Source organism: Trichoplusia ni, chromosome 5, assembly GCF_003590095.1.
Source record: "Trichoplusia ni isolate ovarian cell line Hi5 chromosome 5, tn1, whole genome shotgun sequence".
Lineage (NCBI taxonomy): Eukaryota > Metazoa > Arthropoda > Insecta > Lepidoptera > Noctuidae > Trichoplusia > Trichoplusia ni.
In genome coordinates this window covers 17,692,313-17,710,855 of record NC_039482.1, presented here as the reverse complement: position 1 = coordinate 17,710,855, position 18,543 = coordinate 17,692,313, and the positions used below count along the sequence as shown (strand labels likewise).

The following is an 18,543-nucleotide window of genomic DNA, read 5'->3' as shown; positions in this document are numbered from 1 at the left end:
AATTTTACACGCATTTATAAGTATGAGTTTTGAACGTACCTTATGTTGCGACACAATTTTGTCAGCGCGTTGAGGCTCGTTATCACTAAATGTTCCAGTAATAAGACAGAGATGGCGTTGTTTTTGGATTTATATTAAAACATAAATTATTAAATATGATAAACGATTTATGTACGTCCTTTTTAACACTCTTAAACTAATTTTAGAAAGTTACATTATGTGGTTGTTATTGTGCTTTACCCATCTATTAAAATTGATACTAAACGTATTAATGCTGGCTACTGGCTAGTACCCATATGTTTAGAATTAAAAATATTATTTGACGATCAAAACCAGTTTGCAGTATTGAATATTAGGTAAACTAGACGAGAATAATTATTTATTATTCCATATACTGTGTTTCTACTTGAAACTTAACACGAAGTAATAATCATGTCGGCTGAAAATAAGAGCGAGGAAGATGAAGCCGGGGAAACTTTAGAAGAAGCGGGTGCTCTAGAAGCAGATGTCGGGGCTAATTTGTAAGGAATCACGTTGTTTTGAATATCTAAGTTCATTAAATCACATTACAACGGTATCGTCGCTGTCTACAGTATTTTATTAAAAACGTATCAATCAGCTGTTTGGCTATGACTTCTCTATGCAATCAAAGAATAGGCTTCATTCAATTTTGGTAAAATTAGGAACGGTATAATTATATCTTATTAATTTAAGCTTCGTACTAATGAGCAATGCAATTAATATTATTTTCTTTTTTGGTTAAGCTATTTTCCCGCCATCTTTCTAGCCATTTTAAAACTCTAGTTCTACATTGCCACCACAGATGGCAATAGTAGTCTCATACTAGTCTAAGTTTTTTGAAACAATTACTGTTTTTAACACTCAATAATTAAACAAAATTACTTAACTATTATTTTAGTGATCAACAGCTAGCGGGCATAGACCCAAGACTCAAAATCGACATGGATCCCTTTGCACATCGTGACTTACGCCCGGAAATGATGTTCATCCGGGAGGAGTTGCGGCAAGCCAAGTGGCAAACTCTTGCCGTAAGTTCATAATTCGTTTACTTGTCCATTTATGCAAATTTTCACCATTACTATAGCGGGTACTTTGGCCTGACCTTAGTGAAAGTATTAGGCGGGAATCCACGAGCAATAATAGATCCTATTTTTAACTGAAAACTGAAATTTAATTTGAATAGGTTTATAGGTATAATATGAAATGGAGATACTTTTATCCAAACCTAATCAATTCTGGCAAACCACCATAAAATTACCTAGCTACTTGCAAAGCTGAAAATCTACATGCTTAAATAAAGGAACTTACATAATGTAATGTAAACACCAAGCCGCGAACAGAAATTAATAGATTATACATACTTAGATACGTGGAATCTTAGCTTTGAGCCTATTCTAGAGAAGGGACGCTTACGATGTTCTAAAGTAAGACTTCATTAAAACTTCAATGTAACCACAACATGTATGTTAAATCTAAGATCCCACTTCGCGGAAACAGCGTTTGCTTATAATCTATTACTTAGATCAAGACTATAAATGTTACTAATCACCAGCTGTACCTATATTCTATACGTCCACGTGTTAGGGCTCAATAATGTATAACAAACAGTGTATTGTATCCGTAATAGCAAAGTAAGCGAAACTTGTTTATTAGTTGCAAACTAAAGCTGTACAAGTACGACTTCAGGAAATTACACAGTCTTGACAAGTTTCCGTGATGTCTCTGGTTTTAAACGAGTTTGCGTGATCTGATAATTATAATAACTATAGGTATCTAAAATACTTACCGACTTATAATCCATGACGCTGAAAATGCTCATGAATAGGGCTAAGACAGGATTAGAAGTTGATCGGTTACAGGTTAAGCTACACTACTTGATGTGGTGGGGTCGAGGATGGGTGACTGCGGCTATTATTTACTCATCCCGTAGCCAAGAGGTTGAAGTCTAACAACTAAGGGATATCGTGTTGCTCAGATAACTGGGTTGAATAAGTCACATAGGCAGTCGCTCCTTGTAAAAACACTGGTACTTTTCATCCGGATAGCCTGGAAGCCAACCTGCCAATGATGATGATTTTATGTAATAAAATTACTCACTTATTTTAACTGGAAAGGAAGTTGGCCTCCCAAATAAAATGTGATCATTTTCTGAGTCTTGACGATTTAATTATTTTTTTTGTCGAATTCTCCTGAAATAATTTGCTTATTTCCAAACACTATTTCCATATTTTTTTCTTTTTATTTAAGAACTTTGTCGCTCAGCGACACCATCGTTCAAAAAATTACATAGAGCTTAAAACTACGACACAAATTTCCTTATTTACTTTATCACATGCCTGATGTCATTGTTCTTACTTATAGACTAAATAATGTCTGATTATTCTCCTAATTACATGCTACCTAGCGCTAGTTACAATTACTAATGTACATATGTATTAACATGTATTAGTTAGAAGCTAATGCGTCTAAAAGCGCGGTCGATCCTCAACGCTATTATCACGAGTAAAAGCTATTAACTAAACGTTTAAGTCGCCTTAATCTCTGCTAGTTCGGGAATCTCCATTAACGGGTAATTGTTAAACATGAATAAGTAGATAAATGATTTTAGTACTGAGATGTCTTATTAATCTGCGCTTAGTTTCAATGTTTTAGCCTGTCTTAAATGTCGCATAAGGTATTTTTATTCATCTCAAAGTTTGTGCTGTATTAGCATAGGTTGTTTGTCGCTCAAATTTTTGACTAATTATCGACCTAGACCTAACCTTTACAATATACACAGCTGTTAATTTTAGATGAAATTATTTGGTCACCAATGTGACCATTATAAGCTTAAGAATTTCATCAAGCACGATTAGGTTCCAAAGGACTGAGGAAATAAAATATCCGTTTTTATTTTACATCATTAAAGAGTGTTATAGTGTAAGTTGAATAACGTAAAATCCTGTGGAAATCCTTCGCCTTCTTTTCAAGGTGTTTGTTGACAATCAAATAAAATTGTTTATTCTACCAAAAGGATAAATGATATCACTTTTTCACGTGAACGGTTATTTTAAGCTAGCTGGTGCCGATTATCAATGTTTTCCCTAACTGACTACCCTGAACAGAAACGACGTAATAATATTTCATTTTGAGTAAACAAAGGCAGTTTCCTATCTGGACTGGCCTTTTGAAAAAAGAGCCAATCCAAACAAGCCTGTAACATCAAGTGGCATGCCCCAATATGCTGCCCAAAGTTAACACCTAAAGTTCTTGAGATCAAAAAGTAACCAGGTTTTTTGCTATTTACAATTGCTGATAAATTAATGGAAATTGGATTAAATTGACACTATTTCTCCTAAGCATTTTGCCAACACGATAATTGGAAATTCAGTACGGGGCGGAACACTCATTGTCAATACAATGAAGTCCAATTATTATTAGGTCAATGTATTTACAGTATGCAGGTATTAGGAACCGGAAATACTGAAACCGGTTATTGAATCAAACTCATGCAAGTTGTCGAGTGGTTTACAATAACTCTCGTTAGGGTAACGGTTTGTGTAAGCGGTTCGTCCCTTTCTCATTATAAGGGTCAGTACGACCCTTACCCCAGTAATTGCAGCTTACGTTAAACACTACAAGTCATGGCGTTTTGGTTTCCAGTGTTTAGTTAGCCCTTAAAGGGCTAATTTAGTTAGTAATGTTATAACAAGTCGATTCTATTACCTGTGTCTTTAGGGCGACGAAATTATCAGTTTTCCTCCTTTTTTGTGTTCCACAAAAAAATCAGTAGTTCCTGTAATTTTGGCCTTTATCATTCATGTGTCTCATCTATGCAAAATTAAAAAAAATAAAAATCGATCAAGTGCGAGTCGGACTAGCGAGGGTTCCGTTCAAATAGACTAAGTTAATTTAAATTTGCAACAAAGTCTTCTTTTTTTATTAATACTATAGTATTTGTCGTTATAGCGGCGAGAATATCTGCGAACATTTCAACTGTTTAGCTACCACGGTTCTTACTTCTTGGTATATAGTCCAGTGATAAACGACAACCCTGGTGATAGAGTTCTGTTTTTACACTTTCCGTACGGACCCTAAAAATCACCCATTTACTATTGTCAGTAAGATATTGTAATAATTAAGCCAGTTTTAATATTCCAAATTAAACCTTTTTCGTCGTCGAATACCTTCGGGGACGCCTGGAAAGTAAATAAATTAGCGTGGTCGGAAAAGGTCGATTGATTTTCGAATAAGTTTTAAAACATTAAGAGCTCAAGCAGGTATTTTATAATATCATCAGTTAGCAACCAAAGTTTTAAGTACCAAAACACGAAAATTTCAAGGCCGCAAGCCGTAATTATTTTGTTATTTTTTAAGTTACTAGGTGTAGGCCTGTGGGCCTATCCGCTACAAGTAAAAAATGATCCCAGGGGTCCCTAAAACCTATCCTGTTTTAATATTATTATGTAATGTGTTTCAATTAAATTCTATAAACTATCTGTGGACCAACTTTCGTCTTAAACCGTCAAGTAGTTTTTGTGTGAAAGAGTAACAAACATCTATATATCCTAACACTCGCTTTCGTGTTAGTAGGATAAAACACACTTTGCACGGGGTAAGGGATGAACCTGTAATCATCTAGTTTAATTCAATCTTTACCATTTTCTTTCAAACCTTATTTCATTCATTGAAGTCTCTTTTTTAATTGAAAAAGCTACTCCAAAAAACATACGTTCGCAGTAAAGAGATTTTGTGCGTCGTTATTTCATCAATAGACTCGGTTTTTCACTGAGAACCAATCACATAGCCTCTGCGTCCCTGTGCATGATGCATAGAATTTAATTAGTCGAGTACTCACTTGATAAAAGTAGATCAGTAGGTACTCACCACGAGTAGGTATTAGTTAATTACCTGACATTCTATTATCTACTTAGCTAGGTCCAAAGTACGATTTGACGTAGGTACACAATTATGAAATAACTTTTCTACTAACAGTTTCAATTACTTTCAGTGTCAAGTTAGACTCGCAATACTGAGAGTTCCGTAAAAAAATAATAGGTTGAGGAATAACAAATAGATGGGGTGACGACCTACACATTTGTGACCGTAACAAACGTAGCTTAACCTCGATTTTTATTTTTTGTGAAAATTTCATTTGTCCAGCTATCGTAGTTCATCAGATACAGCCTGCGGATACGGATAGACAGACGGCCAGATAGCGGTGGCTGAGCAGAAGGATTTCATTTTTACCCTTTTCACCCTTTGGTTACATGTTTTTGATGGCGAAACAGAATACAATTGGAACCTACTTTCATTTATTTTGGCCTTCAGAACCTCGGTGAACCATCACTTTAATTGTTATAATGGTCTAAATAGACAATACATTAAAATAATCCACAGAACAGTCGGAGAAACCCTGACAACGGCCTACAAATTAGAGCTAAAGTCCCAATTTATATACGAGACTTTTTTTATTTCAGTCTGTGGTAGTTAATAAGGAGTTACCGTAAATATTTTTTTTTCTTTGTCTTCTGGTATTTTGCTTGCGTAGGAGAGAAACTAACAAGGTAGTTTTATTCAACGACTTGGCAGCAAAATTAGGGATTTCGTTCTTTATGTCGTTTTCATGTCTTTTTAAGTATTCGTAGGTAATGGTTCTACCTGTAGTCATTTATTATGAGGTCATGATACGTATTAATAAAAGTAATGATTTGCTAAATATATTAAGTCAAGTCAAGTCTGTTTTTATAAAGTACGACGGTTTACTCACGCGTATTTACAGGGATTGCCCGGCTAGTTTCGACGGCGGGGTCATGATTAAGGATTCCGGTTGTGTCCGAAACTACTCTGGCAATCCCAATAAATAAGCGTGAGTAAACTGTTACGCCATTTAATAACAATTTAAGTACACCGAAAACCTCGTCCGTCATTTAAAATTTAAAAAAGTAATTTAAACTTACGATTAGTTTATAATTGTTTCATTTCAATTCTAATCAACGTAACTTTAGAAACGTTACAGAATAGTTAATATAGTCAGCTTTAGATATGTACAGTTAATTAACTTAGTACAGTATAATTGAAAGCGTGATATTTACAAACAGGTACGTCGCACGGCGTTAAAGAAACTTCTGCTGAAGGATTTCATGCAAGAGGACTGTGAGTTACGAAACATCGGGCTCGCCTACGCACCCCCGGACCCTTAGACAATATGAGCTCACAACTTTCCTTAAGTATTAAGGAGGAATAAACTTTGATTCGAACATAACTGTTTCTGTTCCTAAGATACTGCTAAGAGCGCACAAGTTATCTGTATAACTTATAATTTATGAGAACGTGAAGTTTTGAGCTGAAGGTTCTATCTCCACTTCCCAAAGGACTATTGCCGTTGATGAAGTGAGAGGGCACGCTACAAGACGCATATCGTCATCTCCCTTTAACATTTGCAATTGTGTGACTTTAGGAGGTGGTGATAGACGTGCTTGCCTCAAGTTTCGAGATGTTGTGAGCACAGCTTTACTTGTAATATGTTTAAGTTTAAATGCTCGTAAAACTTGCTCTTGCAATATGACTTTTAATCTTCAACAATTGAGTTGTTTCCAGATTGTTTTGTTTACGTTTTGTAATTAAAAGCTTTGTAATTATTTGCTACTAGGTGTAGCGTGTTATTCCATCCGTGTTGTTTTGAAGATACAAGTTAGGATTTTTTTTAATTGGATTAACAGGTTTATAGTGCACGCATCGTTTCCCCTTTTTAGATACAAATTTCATTGCTACTCTGCTCCGACTAATCGCAGTGTGCTGGCATCTCCTCTCTCAATACATGAAAACTTAACACTGAAAGAACTTTTCAATTCGGATCAGTTTCAAGTCTTAGCGATTAGCACGTTCAAACGAACAAACTCTTAATATTGATAGTATTTAATCGCAGATTTAGATTAAAATCATGACCGATTTGTGGATTTAAGGGATCTTCAGCCCAGGCAGCTGTAACTTGAAAACAAAATGAACGGTTTTTCATTAAATTTACAAATAGGTAGGTATTTTAACAGACACTTTAAAAAAATAATCGAAAAAGTATTTTTGATACGTGTTAAAAAGGGTTTTAGGTCAGCCCTTTATCCTAACTTAATTTAATTACAACATTGGAGTGATAGCTAGTTAATAGACGTAAGACGTTTAGTTTGGTTTATAATCTTAGCCCAAAGATAACGACCGCAGACAGAAAAGCTTCTGTTAATTACAAAAATCTTCGTCAAAGTGGATCTTATGCTCTGTTTCTGAAAGGCTGTTCAATTTGATTCTAGGTCATACCTTACGTGGGTGTAACTCTTAGTCTTTGACTAAATACTAAATTTGATTGATGATTAACTAATATTCTTATTCGAACTATGACACACTGACGTTTAACACTGGTGTTTAGTGACATATAAAACATTTTTTCTCTTACAATTAAACTACTGTGTTTTAAAAAGTCCCTGAATTCTATTTTAACCGCCCACACATTTTCTTTGCCTCTGGTGGTTGTCATTCCTTCTTCTTTTTGTGAATGTCGTTGTGTTTTTAATTATAGGACCCATTTATTTGTCAGTTTATATCCATGGCGCTTGGCAACTGAGCTTAACTCAGTTCAGTATCTTTTTTTTTGTCTCCCGCTTGCGATGTCTCCCCTTTTTACTATTTCTTATTACTTTCGATGCGGATTCCAAAGCAGTCGTTTCCCCTTGAACACTCAGAGCTTCAGTGGTTTCCTTTGACTTCAATGTAGATCGTAGCTGCTGCCTGCTGAAAGTAGATGCAATGAAAGGCATGTGTGGCCTAACATCCTCCCCATATGTTTAGTGTCAATTTTCTAGAGCTTAATAGGTGTATCCGACAAAAACCTGTATTTTTCCCCTTAACCTCAAACCTTGTTATATTAACAACCAGTTCCAGCCTCTTTTTGTGTCTCATTGCGAATATAATTGTTGCGTGTCCGTCCGGCCATTCCTCTTTAACTGTACTAAAAACTCTCATTAAGTATACATCAGCAGTTTTTGTTAGACGGGATAATGTTTGGGTATAATTTGCTGGGTGTTTTCGTGTTCATTGTATTATTTTCTTATGATGATAATACACTGTTTGTGTTTTGCATGAGTTCGACATTCAATTTTTGACCTCTATGAATGAAGAGTTGCATGAGAAAATATTACGTAACGTGAAATCGTAAAAAGAAAAGGTTTGATACTTGCCGATCCTATTGTCACATTATTATTATTATTATTTATATCTCTTTTCTGTCACGGGATAACTTCATGGGAACTGGGAAGAGACCGGTTACCGGTCTCTGGTTACGGTTACCTGTGACTGTGAGTTCTCCGACCTCTGATTATACCTCCGTCCATTTAAAAAAAACCGAAGTGCAAGCAGTGTAAAAGACAAGCGTAGCGAGTGAAAATCCTTGAGAACTTAGTTGGTATCGCATAATACTTAAGTAAACTAACTCTCAAGTAGTCCTTGAGTTCTGTCTTGATTTATGTAATTTACAATATCTTTAAGCAATAAGCATCACCTCGATAGCAAAACATATCCGCAAATAAGTACTATTTGATAAGATAATGATATAAATAATAGAATAACTTTAGTAGTCCAAAGTCTATGTTATAAGCTTGCTTGAAAATAAATAGTACTAAATTGAAGTTCCAATCAACACCAATTGCACTGATTGAGGTCACCTCGCCAATCCCATTGCGCGCGATGTGTCGCCGAATCAATCCCCGCGTAGGACAATCTTTTGTTTGATCCGCGAAGGCTTGTTCTGAGTCTAATGTCTGTGTAAGTAACTTGAAGGTTTATGAATCCTCTCGCGTCATAAGGATAGTGACGTGGGTGCAAATGCGGTAGTCGCATAAAAAAATGGCTTCATATTTATCTTCATACTATATCAAATATTCATTAACGAGTAAAAACAAAGTTGATACAGTTTAGAGTTCGCTCCTGTTATGCCATGGCTACCTTCTACCACCTATTATTGTAAGACTTATGCAGCAGAGTGAGATGGACCAACACAAAGCGTAGAATATCGTCTCGCTTCCACAAAACTTATATCTTTCTGAAAGACAAAATTTTCTCTAGGAGGAGATAAGAAGGATTGTATATCATGAAAATGAAATAAGAATTTTAACGTAGAAGCTGAGTTTAAAAGAGCTCTACTAAAATGGGTTCTGAGCTGACAATTAGTACACGAGAGTTTTACACGTGGAAACTTTATACGTGTAGTGCCAATTACGTTTTCCCGATGATTAAAATGTTATGAGTTAAAATGTATTTATTTTCATTAACTTAGCAGCATAGTCTGTAAACTATGTTATAAATCGCCAAAAAGTTGCAGTTTAAGTAGCCGATAGAAAAGTTATTCGTTTTTAGAGTTCCGCATTATTGTAGTTGCGTGGTTTGTCTATTATAATTAGCTATTAGTCTGTAACCAGACTATGAAACGTCAAGCTAAATTGAAATAAAAAAATGAAATTTTCACATAATATATCATGTGCTTTTAATGCTACCAATCAAATATTATTACGGAACCCTTAGTATGACGAGTCAACTCACAGTTGTCCGGTTTTAGGGTTGGTTCGCGTTACAAGAATTATCAACGGGTTTTGTATTAGTAAACCTTCTTCGATCGAAAAAGACGAGTAACTGAGCAAAATAGTAGCGTGAGAGACGAACCAGTGATCCTTGTTAAATATTTATATTTTCATAGTAATTAATAGTTGGAGAACAATCCTTAAAACAGTAAAGAGGTTTTCATTATCCTTTTTTATTGTTATTTATCTTATCAACCAGTATCAAGTACACTATACTAAGTTGATTACATCAAATGCGTCACGGTAAGTAAATCGAACTTTGATCGGCCCACTTTTACCATTACTCATTAAACCTACTACATTCCTTCAGTTATCTACTTAAAAAAGGCAACATTTTTTTGTGTTTTATTTTTAATTGAGTAATTAAACAAAAACAACGTCAGGATCAGATTGTACTTACCTCAAAAGTCCAGTCCAAGGAATACTCTGTATTAGTTTATCTGCTGCTATTCGGTTTTTTTTAATTGTCTAGACTTTAAAAGAGGCCGCGACCCCTGAATATCTTCCGGCGTTTCTTCTCAGCGTAGTTATATGGGAAATGTCAAGTCTAGTTTTCTCAAGAAGAGACATGTTTAAGTGATGATGTATCATACATACAGAATAACTGATTTCATTTAATTTCTAAATACGTTTTTAAATACCTAAGCTGTAAGAGCATAGTAATATTACAGCATAGTAATTTTTGATTGTTTACATTTTTTTAAATACCTAAGCTGTGCAGTATAGTTATAGCGTACCTAGTACTATTCTATATTCCGTGGTTATAGTATAGTAAGATTATTAAATCGAGTCAACAGGTGTATCTGTATACTACTGTATATAAAGACGTGAAGTGCGTCTGTTAACTGCGAATAACGAATAACTGAGTCCCAGTAGTGTGTTGACCAGTTGAGTACAGATCACGGACTCCTGCGCACGCACGCTGTATACAATTCAGTGCATCAGTACACAAGTGTTAATTTGTTTTCGAATTTAGAGTGTGACAGTTTAATTCAAATTTGACGATTCGAATTGAAGTAAGTGACATTCATTTAACTTTTTTTTTAATTATAAGCTTACAGACCGAATGGGTACATATATATGTATTACTGAGGCACAGGTGTCTATAGTCTATGTACTGAAGCGGTTATAACAACATATACTATAATACCAATTTATCTGTCAACAACAGCTTATGTTAATGTCCACAGTGTCGATAGTCCGACTGGCGCTTGACTGGTGTTATTAATTATATTTGGTTACCAATTCAAAATTGTTACTTTTTCAGTATTTTTTTTGACATGTGATCTTAATAAATGATTAAGATTTCGAATATATGGATCTTTATAGACATATGTTGTCAATGTTTTAAATATTTGGGTACGATTATAAGCACAGTAGAATTGGCCATGTGCTTACTTTTTCTTTCCTTTAATTTTTGCACCTATTTTTCCATGTGCTTAGTTTCGATCAAGCATTTATTATTTGATTTGTCCCCTTATATTAGACATATTTAACCATTGCCTAAATAAGAAATAAGTAAATAAAAAAAAATGGAGAATAAGCTATAAAAAAACAACGCTCGCAATTAATCAGCTTGACTATAGTTGTCATAAACAATAACATTTACGAATGAAAACCAAAATATTTTTCATAAAATAAAATCAATTTGGTTTTCCCTTTTACATGTCTGTGATATTTATTATTGTTTACATTCATTAACGAATACTAAGAATTTTCTTTGTTATTTGCACAATAGTTAGATATAAAAATACGAAGAAAGAACTAAAAGATACATTTTCAAATTATAGATATTTATTTAGTTGTTAGTATACATTGTGGTTTAATAATTTGAAATTATATATTTTTTCTTAGTAATATCAAAATGATTTAAAATGATTGAGATTTTGCAATACATATCATTTGATGTATTTAATATATGAGACTAGCTGTTGCCCGCGACTTCGTCCCCGTGGGTAGAAGATAAAGGTTATAATTTATACCTGCCCTGTTTTCACATTTTCCATTGTATCTTCGCTCCTATTAGTCGCAGCGTGATGGTTTATAGCCCAAAGTCTACCTCGATGAGTGGTCTATTCAACACAAAAATAATTTTTCAATTTGGACCAGTTCCTGAGATTAGCGCGTTCAAACAAAGAAACAAACTCTTCAGCTTTATATATTAGTATAGAAGTATAGATATTGAATTTGACGTTCTTCTTCGATAGTACATTTCTTGCCTATAGCCATTTTAAAGCATCTTCTTACATTCAAAGATGTATATGCCTTTATTTGATTTAGTAATATTAACTTTTATTGGTATTCTGAAGAGACTTCGAAGGGAATTTTTTGAAACAATAGATGAAAATAATCATAAAATATTTGCAATTAGATTTTTTGTCCACAGATTAATGGGATCAAAAGTACCTAACTATAAATATGGACTACCGTAATTCGGGCTGTCTTGCAATTTATGAGGTGGATAACAACGTGTTTTGAAATTTATTTGATGATGGATTAAACAGATTTTTTTATCACTAATACAATTACAAGTAGGAACGTCTATAATTGGACTTACTGATTAAGTTTTCTTGACACCTCCGCACATTGTGATATATTCATACTATTTGTTGAAATGAAACTACTTTTACGGATTTTATCGCGTTTTAATTTTAGATTTTAGTTCAGTCTGCCCGTGACCATGATACCTGCAAAGGTTTCGAAACGTCGGGAACTAAAATCTAAAATTAAACCGCGATAAAATCCGTAAAAGTAGTTTCATTTCAATGTCTAACATTCGCGTAAACCTAAGAAACCACTACATACTATTTGTATAATGTGTTTTGTTCTTGTTTGGGCGCGCTTATCTCAGGAACTGCTTTTCCTAATTTAAAAATCATTCAGTGTTAAATAGTCTGTTTATAGAGGAAGGCTATACGCTCTAAACCTACCATCACGCACTGGTTAAAAGGAGCTGAGCAGAAGTGTAATATGTAAAAAAATGGGATGAAGTCTACGCACCGTTAAACTATTAATCTGATAATAAAAATTCCTAACTTAAATTTTCATTTCCACGCGGATGAAGTCGCGCGCAACAACTACTGCGTACTATTTATACACAGAAACAAATTATTCTTAGTATCACTGGCATAGTAAGAAAAATATAAGATCGTGGATTACACAGATCAGCGAATTTTCTGTTAACCTTTTTACTGGATTACTTTATGATGCGATCGGATAACGGATCCATCTTAACCTGTTATCTCTGGTCAGTGAGTTTCAGTGAAACTGGATTAAATTACTGAATTAGAATAAAATTCTAGTGTGATAAGACGCTCTTTCGTACAATATTTAACGTTTCAGTGGCGAAATTATTTGATATAGGATACTCGTATTACAGGATAAAATTATTTAAAGTTAAGATTTTTTTAATAAAAGAGTATTTTATTAAATAGACATGTTGTCAACATTTATCAGAAGTTCTGTGTTTGTATTTTAGTACCGGTAGTATGGAGCAGGTTTTATCTATATATTACCAATTAAAAAAAAATAATAACTTAAAATATTGTTTTAATTTTAGCATTTTTGTTTATGCGTGTGGGACTCATTGCGGGATTTCTTCTCTGGCATATCGCGGCGAGCTAACAATAACATTAAGTGTTTTTATGTCAATCAGTATCACAAATTAATAGGTTATGGCAATATAGAGCACCACGTAGAAAATTTGAAATCTATATGTTCAGGAGTCATGAAACATCTTCGTGCCGTCTTTGTGCGAATATGCTGAAATCAAATAATATTCGTGTCTCTTAATTTGTTTAGAAGAATTTATTTGGCTTGCCTACTACTGGTCATAAGTCCGTAGTCAGTTTTCCAAGCAAACGAAGTCGCTAGCTAAACAAAACAAGCTGGAATTATATTATAGACGTTTTCATTCAAGTTAATAAGAAAATGAGGTTCTATTTACTTGCCGCAAAAGTTTAAACAACTAAGTACTTAGTATGCAAACTCGATCATGTTGTTTTGTTAGTTTATTTGCAGTAATCATGGCTGCAAATGCATCCTCCATTGCGGTCAGACGGGTACCGAGAGTACTGACCTCAGCGAAGCCGTAATCACTGTAATCTTCCCATCAATTCGCGTCGCATGATGACCGTGGGCGCGAATAATACCGCCAACAGTATTATAGTCGCCGCCATGTTGGATAAATGGTTAAAGAAACATTTGAATGTCAAATATTGTCTTGAAATTTTTCCTTTAGTTGTCCATGATTTTTGAAACTTTTTGATGAAATGGGAATACACGGTTTGAAGCGTTGTTGAAAATCGGTTCAAAATGTATAAAACATCATCGCCATTAAAACAATTGGATAAGAAGATCTTAGAGATTTTATAACTTTTCCCGGGTTTCGTATCCAAAAAAAGCTGAACAGCTCTATTACTAAGGAACCGCTGTCCATATACCGATCTCATGAACCATAATAGCGCGTCAATTTTCGCAGTATTCTGTTGCCATAACAACAAATAAATAAAATAAAGATTGTTACAGACACAAATTTGCTGGGAGACAAATAAGGATAAATACATTTATTTGAGACCCAACTGATTTGTTTTTGGCTTATGAACTGGATGGGTTCCCTCCTTGTCGTGTGTCCGATTCACACTTGGTGAGTTATAATGACGCTTTCTTCTGATACTCTCAATTTACTCGGCACAAAAAGATAGGCGATACAGGTTCAGTGATGTATGTTCACGTTTCGTTAAGAATAAATTCAGTAATTTCGACAGAGTTTGATTGAAATATACGAAGAGGCCCATGGAGGATGGAGAAATCCATTACATACCTATCCTGAAACCCTGCTTTGATGCAACGTTCTAGATTTCAACTAGAATAGAGAAAAGTAATTAAATGGCATTTTTTTTTGGTTAAAAAACATATTATGCTGTCGCCAATCGACTCTGTATGACTTGTTTCAATAGATCTTACAAATGCTTGTCCTACGCAGAAATCGAAACTGCGACTTATCGCTCAGTGGGTATGGCTTGGTAACCTATAGCTACCATGGTGCGACCATATTGATCCAAGTATTGACAGTTAAAATGGATATCAAGTTAATTTACTTGAAGGTCACACGGAAGACTGAAATAAGTTCGCTGCAGTAAAAGCTGGGTCGATTGGTCAGTCCACAAGGTTGGGTCCCTTAATGTTTATTTACTTACGAATTTAGCTTAAGTCTTAGGTCGTAATTCGGTTCGTATTGCAAATTCTGAGGATAACAAAAAAAATATTAACTGGCACCGTTTCGAAACAGTACTATAATGAAAACACTAATAATTGGACCTATACAGAATTCCTTTTCGAATTGTGAATAGAAATGTGAACAATTTTTTTTTAACGACTCCCTCACTAAGGAATTTAATCCTTGTGTCGCGGGGGTTTTACAAACATACAAATCACATGCACAATGACACCCAGACTCAGAACAAGCATTTGTGGATCACACAAATATTTATCCTAAGCGGGGATCGAACCCGCGACACGACGCGTACAGTAGTTTTGGCGTGGTGACCTCAACCACTCGGCTATCCGTTCAGTCCAATAAAATAAAATTACATTAAAAGAGAAACATTTTATTCCTCTCATGTTGCAAAAATGCCCGAATCACTGCATTTCAAGACAAGCGACACCCCACAGCGACTGTCACTTCCACAAAGTTCCGATTCCCCTGTAAAAAAGAGCATAAAAAAGCAACATCGCTCTTTGAAATTGCAGATTTTCATAACAATAATAAGTTATGTATACTGTAAACGTAAGATGGTTTTACAAAAAGCTGGTGGTTATACAAGACGTTGCACTCTTATCTCGAAACAAAGGGCACAGATCAGCTCGTATCTCACCGCGAGTTCAACAATACAGTGTTAACATGTTTAACTTAGCCTTTATACTGGATTAACTTGCACGTTCATTTAAATAAATTACTCTTAACAAATAAAAAGCTGGTAAAAAACTAAAAAAATCGGTGTTTAAAAGCGAAAAATAATCTGAATGACAAATAATATTAGCATATCATCTAGGCACAGACTCAAGTCCGTAGCAAGCTCTTATGCTAATAGTATTTATCACTCGGTTGATTTTCGCCTTTATGTGCTGATTTCTTTGAGTTAGTTTAGACTTTAGCCTTTCGTAAAAAAATGTTAATCGGAGCTTTCTAATCTCAGGTTTAATGATCAAAAGGCCAATAGCCTAGAATAGATATTACTATTGGTCCATGTGAACTAATAACTTCGAATTAGTAACTGTAAAATTTATTTAACTTTAAAATAAACGCTAGGTACTGGGAGAATCCTAATGGAGAATGGTAATCCTCTCCTCTAAAAAACTAATTTTGCTGTGCCCGACAGGGTCCATAATTGTTTCTTTTAATTTTACCTACCAGCTTTGTACACATTATGGAATGCAATAAAGTTATTGATTGATTGATTGATTGATTGAAGAAATTTAACGAAATTGTTATAAAACTAAATAGCAGCTACTTTGTATCTCAACTGGATTATACGAAAGGTGGGTGAGTTTTATTCAGAAGATGTCTGATACTCTCCCTTCCACTCAACCGAAAGCGGGAAAGGAGACGTCAATTGATGGTTTGCCATGCGTGAAGAAAAGAACCACGTTAATTGAACGAAATATCTCTAAGAAATTGGTACAGTGGTGATAGTGGTCCTTTTTGAAGACGGTTGAATACCTACTAATTCAATAAAACATTTTTTTTACCGCTTTATAATCTACCTATGTTAAGTGGTTATTTTATAATAAGTCTTAGCGCTTTCAGAATAGTAGCTTTCTTGCGGTTTCAGGACAGAACTCACTGAATAGCCTCCTAAGGAGGTTATGTAAATAAGTAACCCATAGATTAAGAGTTAATAAAGTTAAATATTTTTCGGATTACTATTTCGTTAAAATATGGTGATTTCCTATCGTGATCTAAATCATGATTCATTACATTATATTATATATACTGTTTGTCAAAAGTACTTTACATAGTACTTTTGACAAACAATAATAACCGGTCAAGTGCGAATCAGTCGCGCGACACTGAGGTTCCTATAAAAACAGACTAAAGAAATTAAAAGTTGCAAAAAAATAAATATTCATCTATCAATATTTTGGGGTTTGCTGCCTAAGTCCCCTAACCAATCGCGATGCTTGTTTTTTTGTTACAGCGGCAACAGAAATACATCCGTAAAAAAATAAGAGATTAAGACTAGTGACAGTCGGATGAACAGACAGCAGAACCTCAGTAACGGGTTTCCTTTTTACCCTTTACGCAAGGAACTCTAACAAAGCCATTAACTTGGTAGAAGTAGTTTTTGCGTGTTCCGTATCGTACAATCTTTATTGCTTTAATACGTGATTACTTTTCCCAATAAACTAATTTCGCTGTCGGTCAAGTATTCGTTATGTAAATGTCACAATTTGTTAGTAAAAGTGTTTTCCATACAACGTTACAACATGATTTTAGAAGATCCATTTTCAAAGGGAAACACGGAACGCTGTCGCTTTATAGGCACCGCTGTCTGTCCATCTGTTCACAGGTTGTATCTTGTTAACCGTCATAGCTAGACGATTTAAATTTTCACACATGTTGTTTCTCTGCTGGTGCTACAACAAAAAATCTCTCAAAAAAGATTGTTACAGTAATTTTTTTTAATAACATTTTTATTTTTATTTTCTTTCATATTAAGTTTTATTGTATCTTTTGTAAATGGCCTATGCTGTACTACATTCACATTTTATACAAAAAAAATATAAAAAAAATATTCTTGACGACAAATAAAGTGGAAATCCATCCATTTATCCATCGACCCTCAGAAACCTGTACTAACCAGTATTGTATTACAGTCTTTGATTACGACTAACTAACACCAATGTCAAGGTTGCAAGTAGATATCACACTGTATAATATAAAACAAGACCAGTTTTGATGTTATTTAACAAATCAATCTTACGTACCCAAAGGATCAAAATAGGCTATTATAGAGGCAACGAAATCCGTCTTTCCGTCTGACAACAGTCTGTATCTCAAGAATCACGATAGTGAGACATTTGAAATTTTCACCGATGTGTTTCTATTGTCGCTATAACAGCATGTCAGTAACGGTCCCAGATTTGTGGGTATAAACCCCAAAATTTATTTGTAATCTAAACGATTTTTTTTACTCTATATGTACCTACGGAACCATTAGTATTACGTATCCTATTCGTATACTTGATCTCTTAATTATACTTATTAAAGACGGTAATCTTCATATACGCAGGCTTAAATAGAGATACTAAACTACATAGAAAACAAAATCAACTAAAAATATGTTTCATACTAGCTTTGCCTAAAATATCTCCCATTTGTCTCCAATAATAATGATTCTATAATTCTATAATCTATACTTCTATACTAACTTTTTCCACGTAAATATTCGTAGCATAGGTAATATTAGTAATTTTAATAACTTTATAATTATATTAGAGAGAACTAAATTGTATTTTCATGTGATTGTTTTATCTGAATGCTGGTTACAAAAATGTCCCTATCTTCCTGCTATACCAGGTTTTGAGTCCTATGCGTCCAATCATAATAATCAAAATGATGGCGTGGTCGTATATATAAGGTCAGATTTAAAGTTCATCTTAGAAAAACCAATATTCGATGATGCAAACTGTCTCATTGTTAAATTTTCTACAGAACTAGCGTTGATCGCAATATATCGTTCTCCGTCTTTCCGGAATATCCAAAACTTTATTAACAGCTTGGATACTACCCTCCACTCATTAAACTCCTTTAAAAGTATTATTTTATTGGGTGATATTAATATTAACATATCTGCGAATAATAATGACATGCATTCTCATTTTTACCTTGATACACTTGCATCACATGGAATGTTAC

General features: G+C 34.2%; 1 protein-coding gene across 1 annotated transcript; it reads left to right on the top strand.

The window, feature by feature from the left end:
- Nucleotides 1-158: 158 nt before the first annotated feature.
- Nucleotides 159-6,260, top strand: LOC113493807. Its single transcript, XM_026871828.1, has 3 exons — nucleotides 159-521; nucleotides 920-1,049; nucleotides 6,102-6,260. Exons 1-3 carry the CDS (start codon nucleotides 433-435, stop codon nucleotides 6,201-6,203), a joined length of 321 nt encoding a protein of 106 aa, XP_026727629.1. The 5' UTR covers nucleotides 159-432; the 3' UTR covers nucleotides 6,204-6,260.
- The last annotated feature ends 12,283 nt before the right edge of the window (nucleotides 6,261-18,543 follow it).

Excerpts from the sequence above, each read along its gene's own strand:
- LOC113493807 (XM_026871828.1), top strand. The coding sequence starts at position 433 with ATGTCGGCTGAAAATAAGAGCGAGGAAGATGAAGCCGGGGAAACTTTA. Across the intron at positions 522-919 it reads GCAGATGTCGGGGCTAATTT|TGATCAACAGCTAGCGGGCA; the intron begins GTAAGGAATCAC and ends CTATTATTTTAG. Across the intron at positions 1,050-6,101 it reads CCAAGTGGCAAACTCTTGCC|GTACGTCGCACGGCGTTAAA; the intron begins GTAAGTTCATAA and ends ATTTACAAACAG.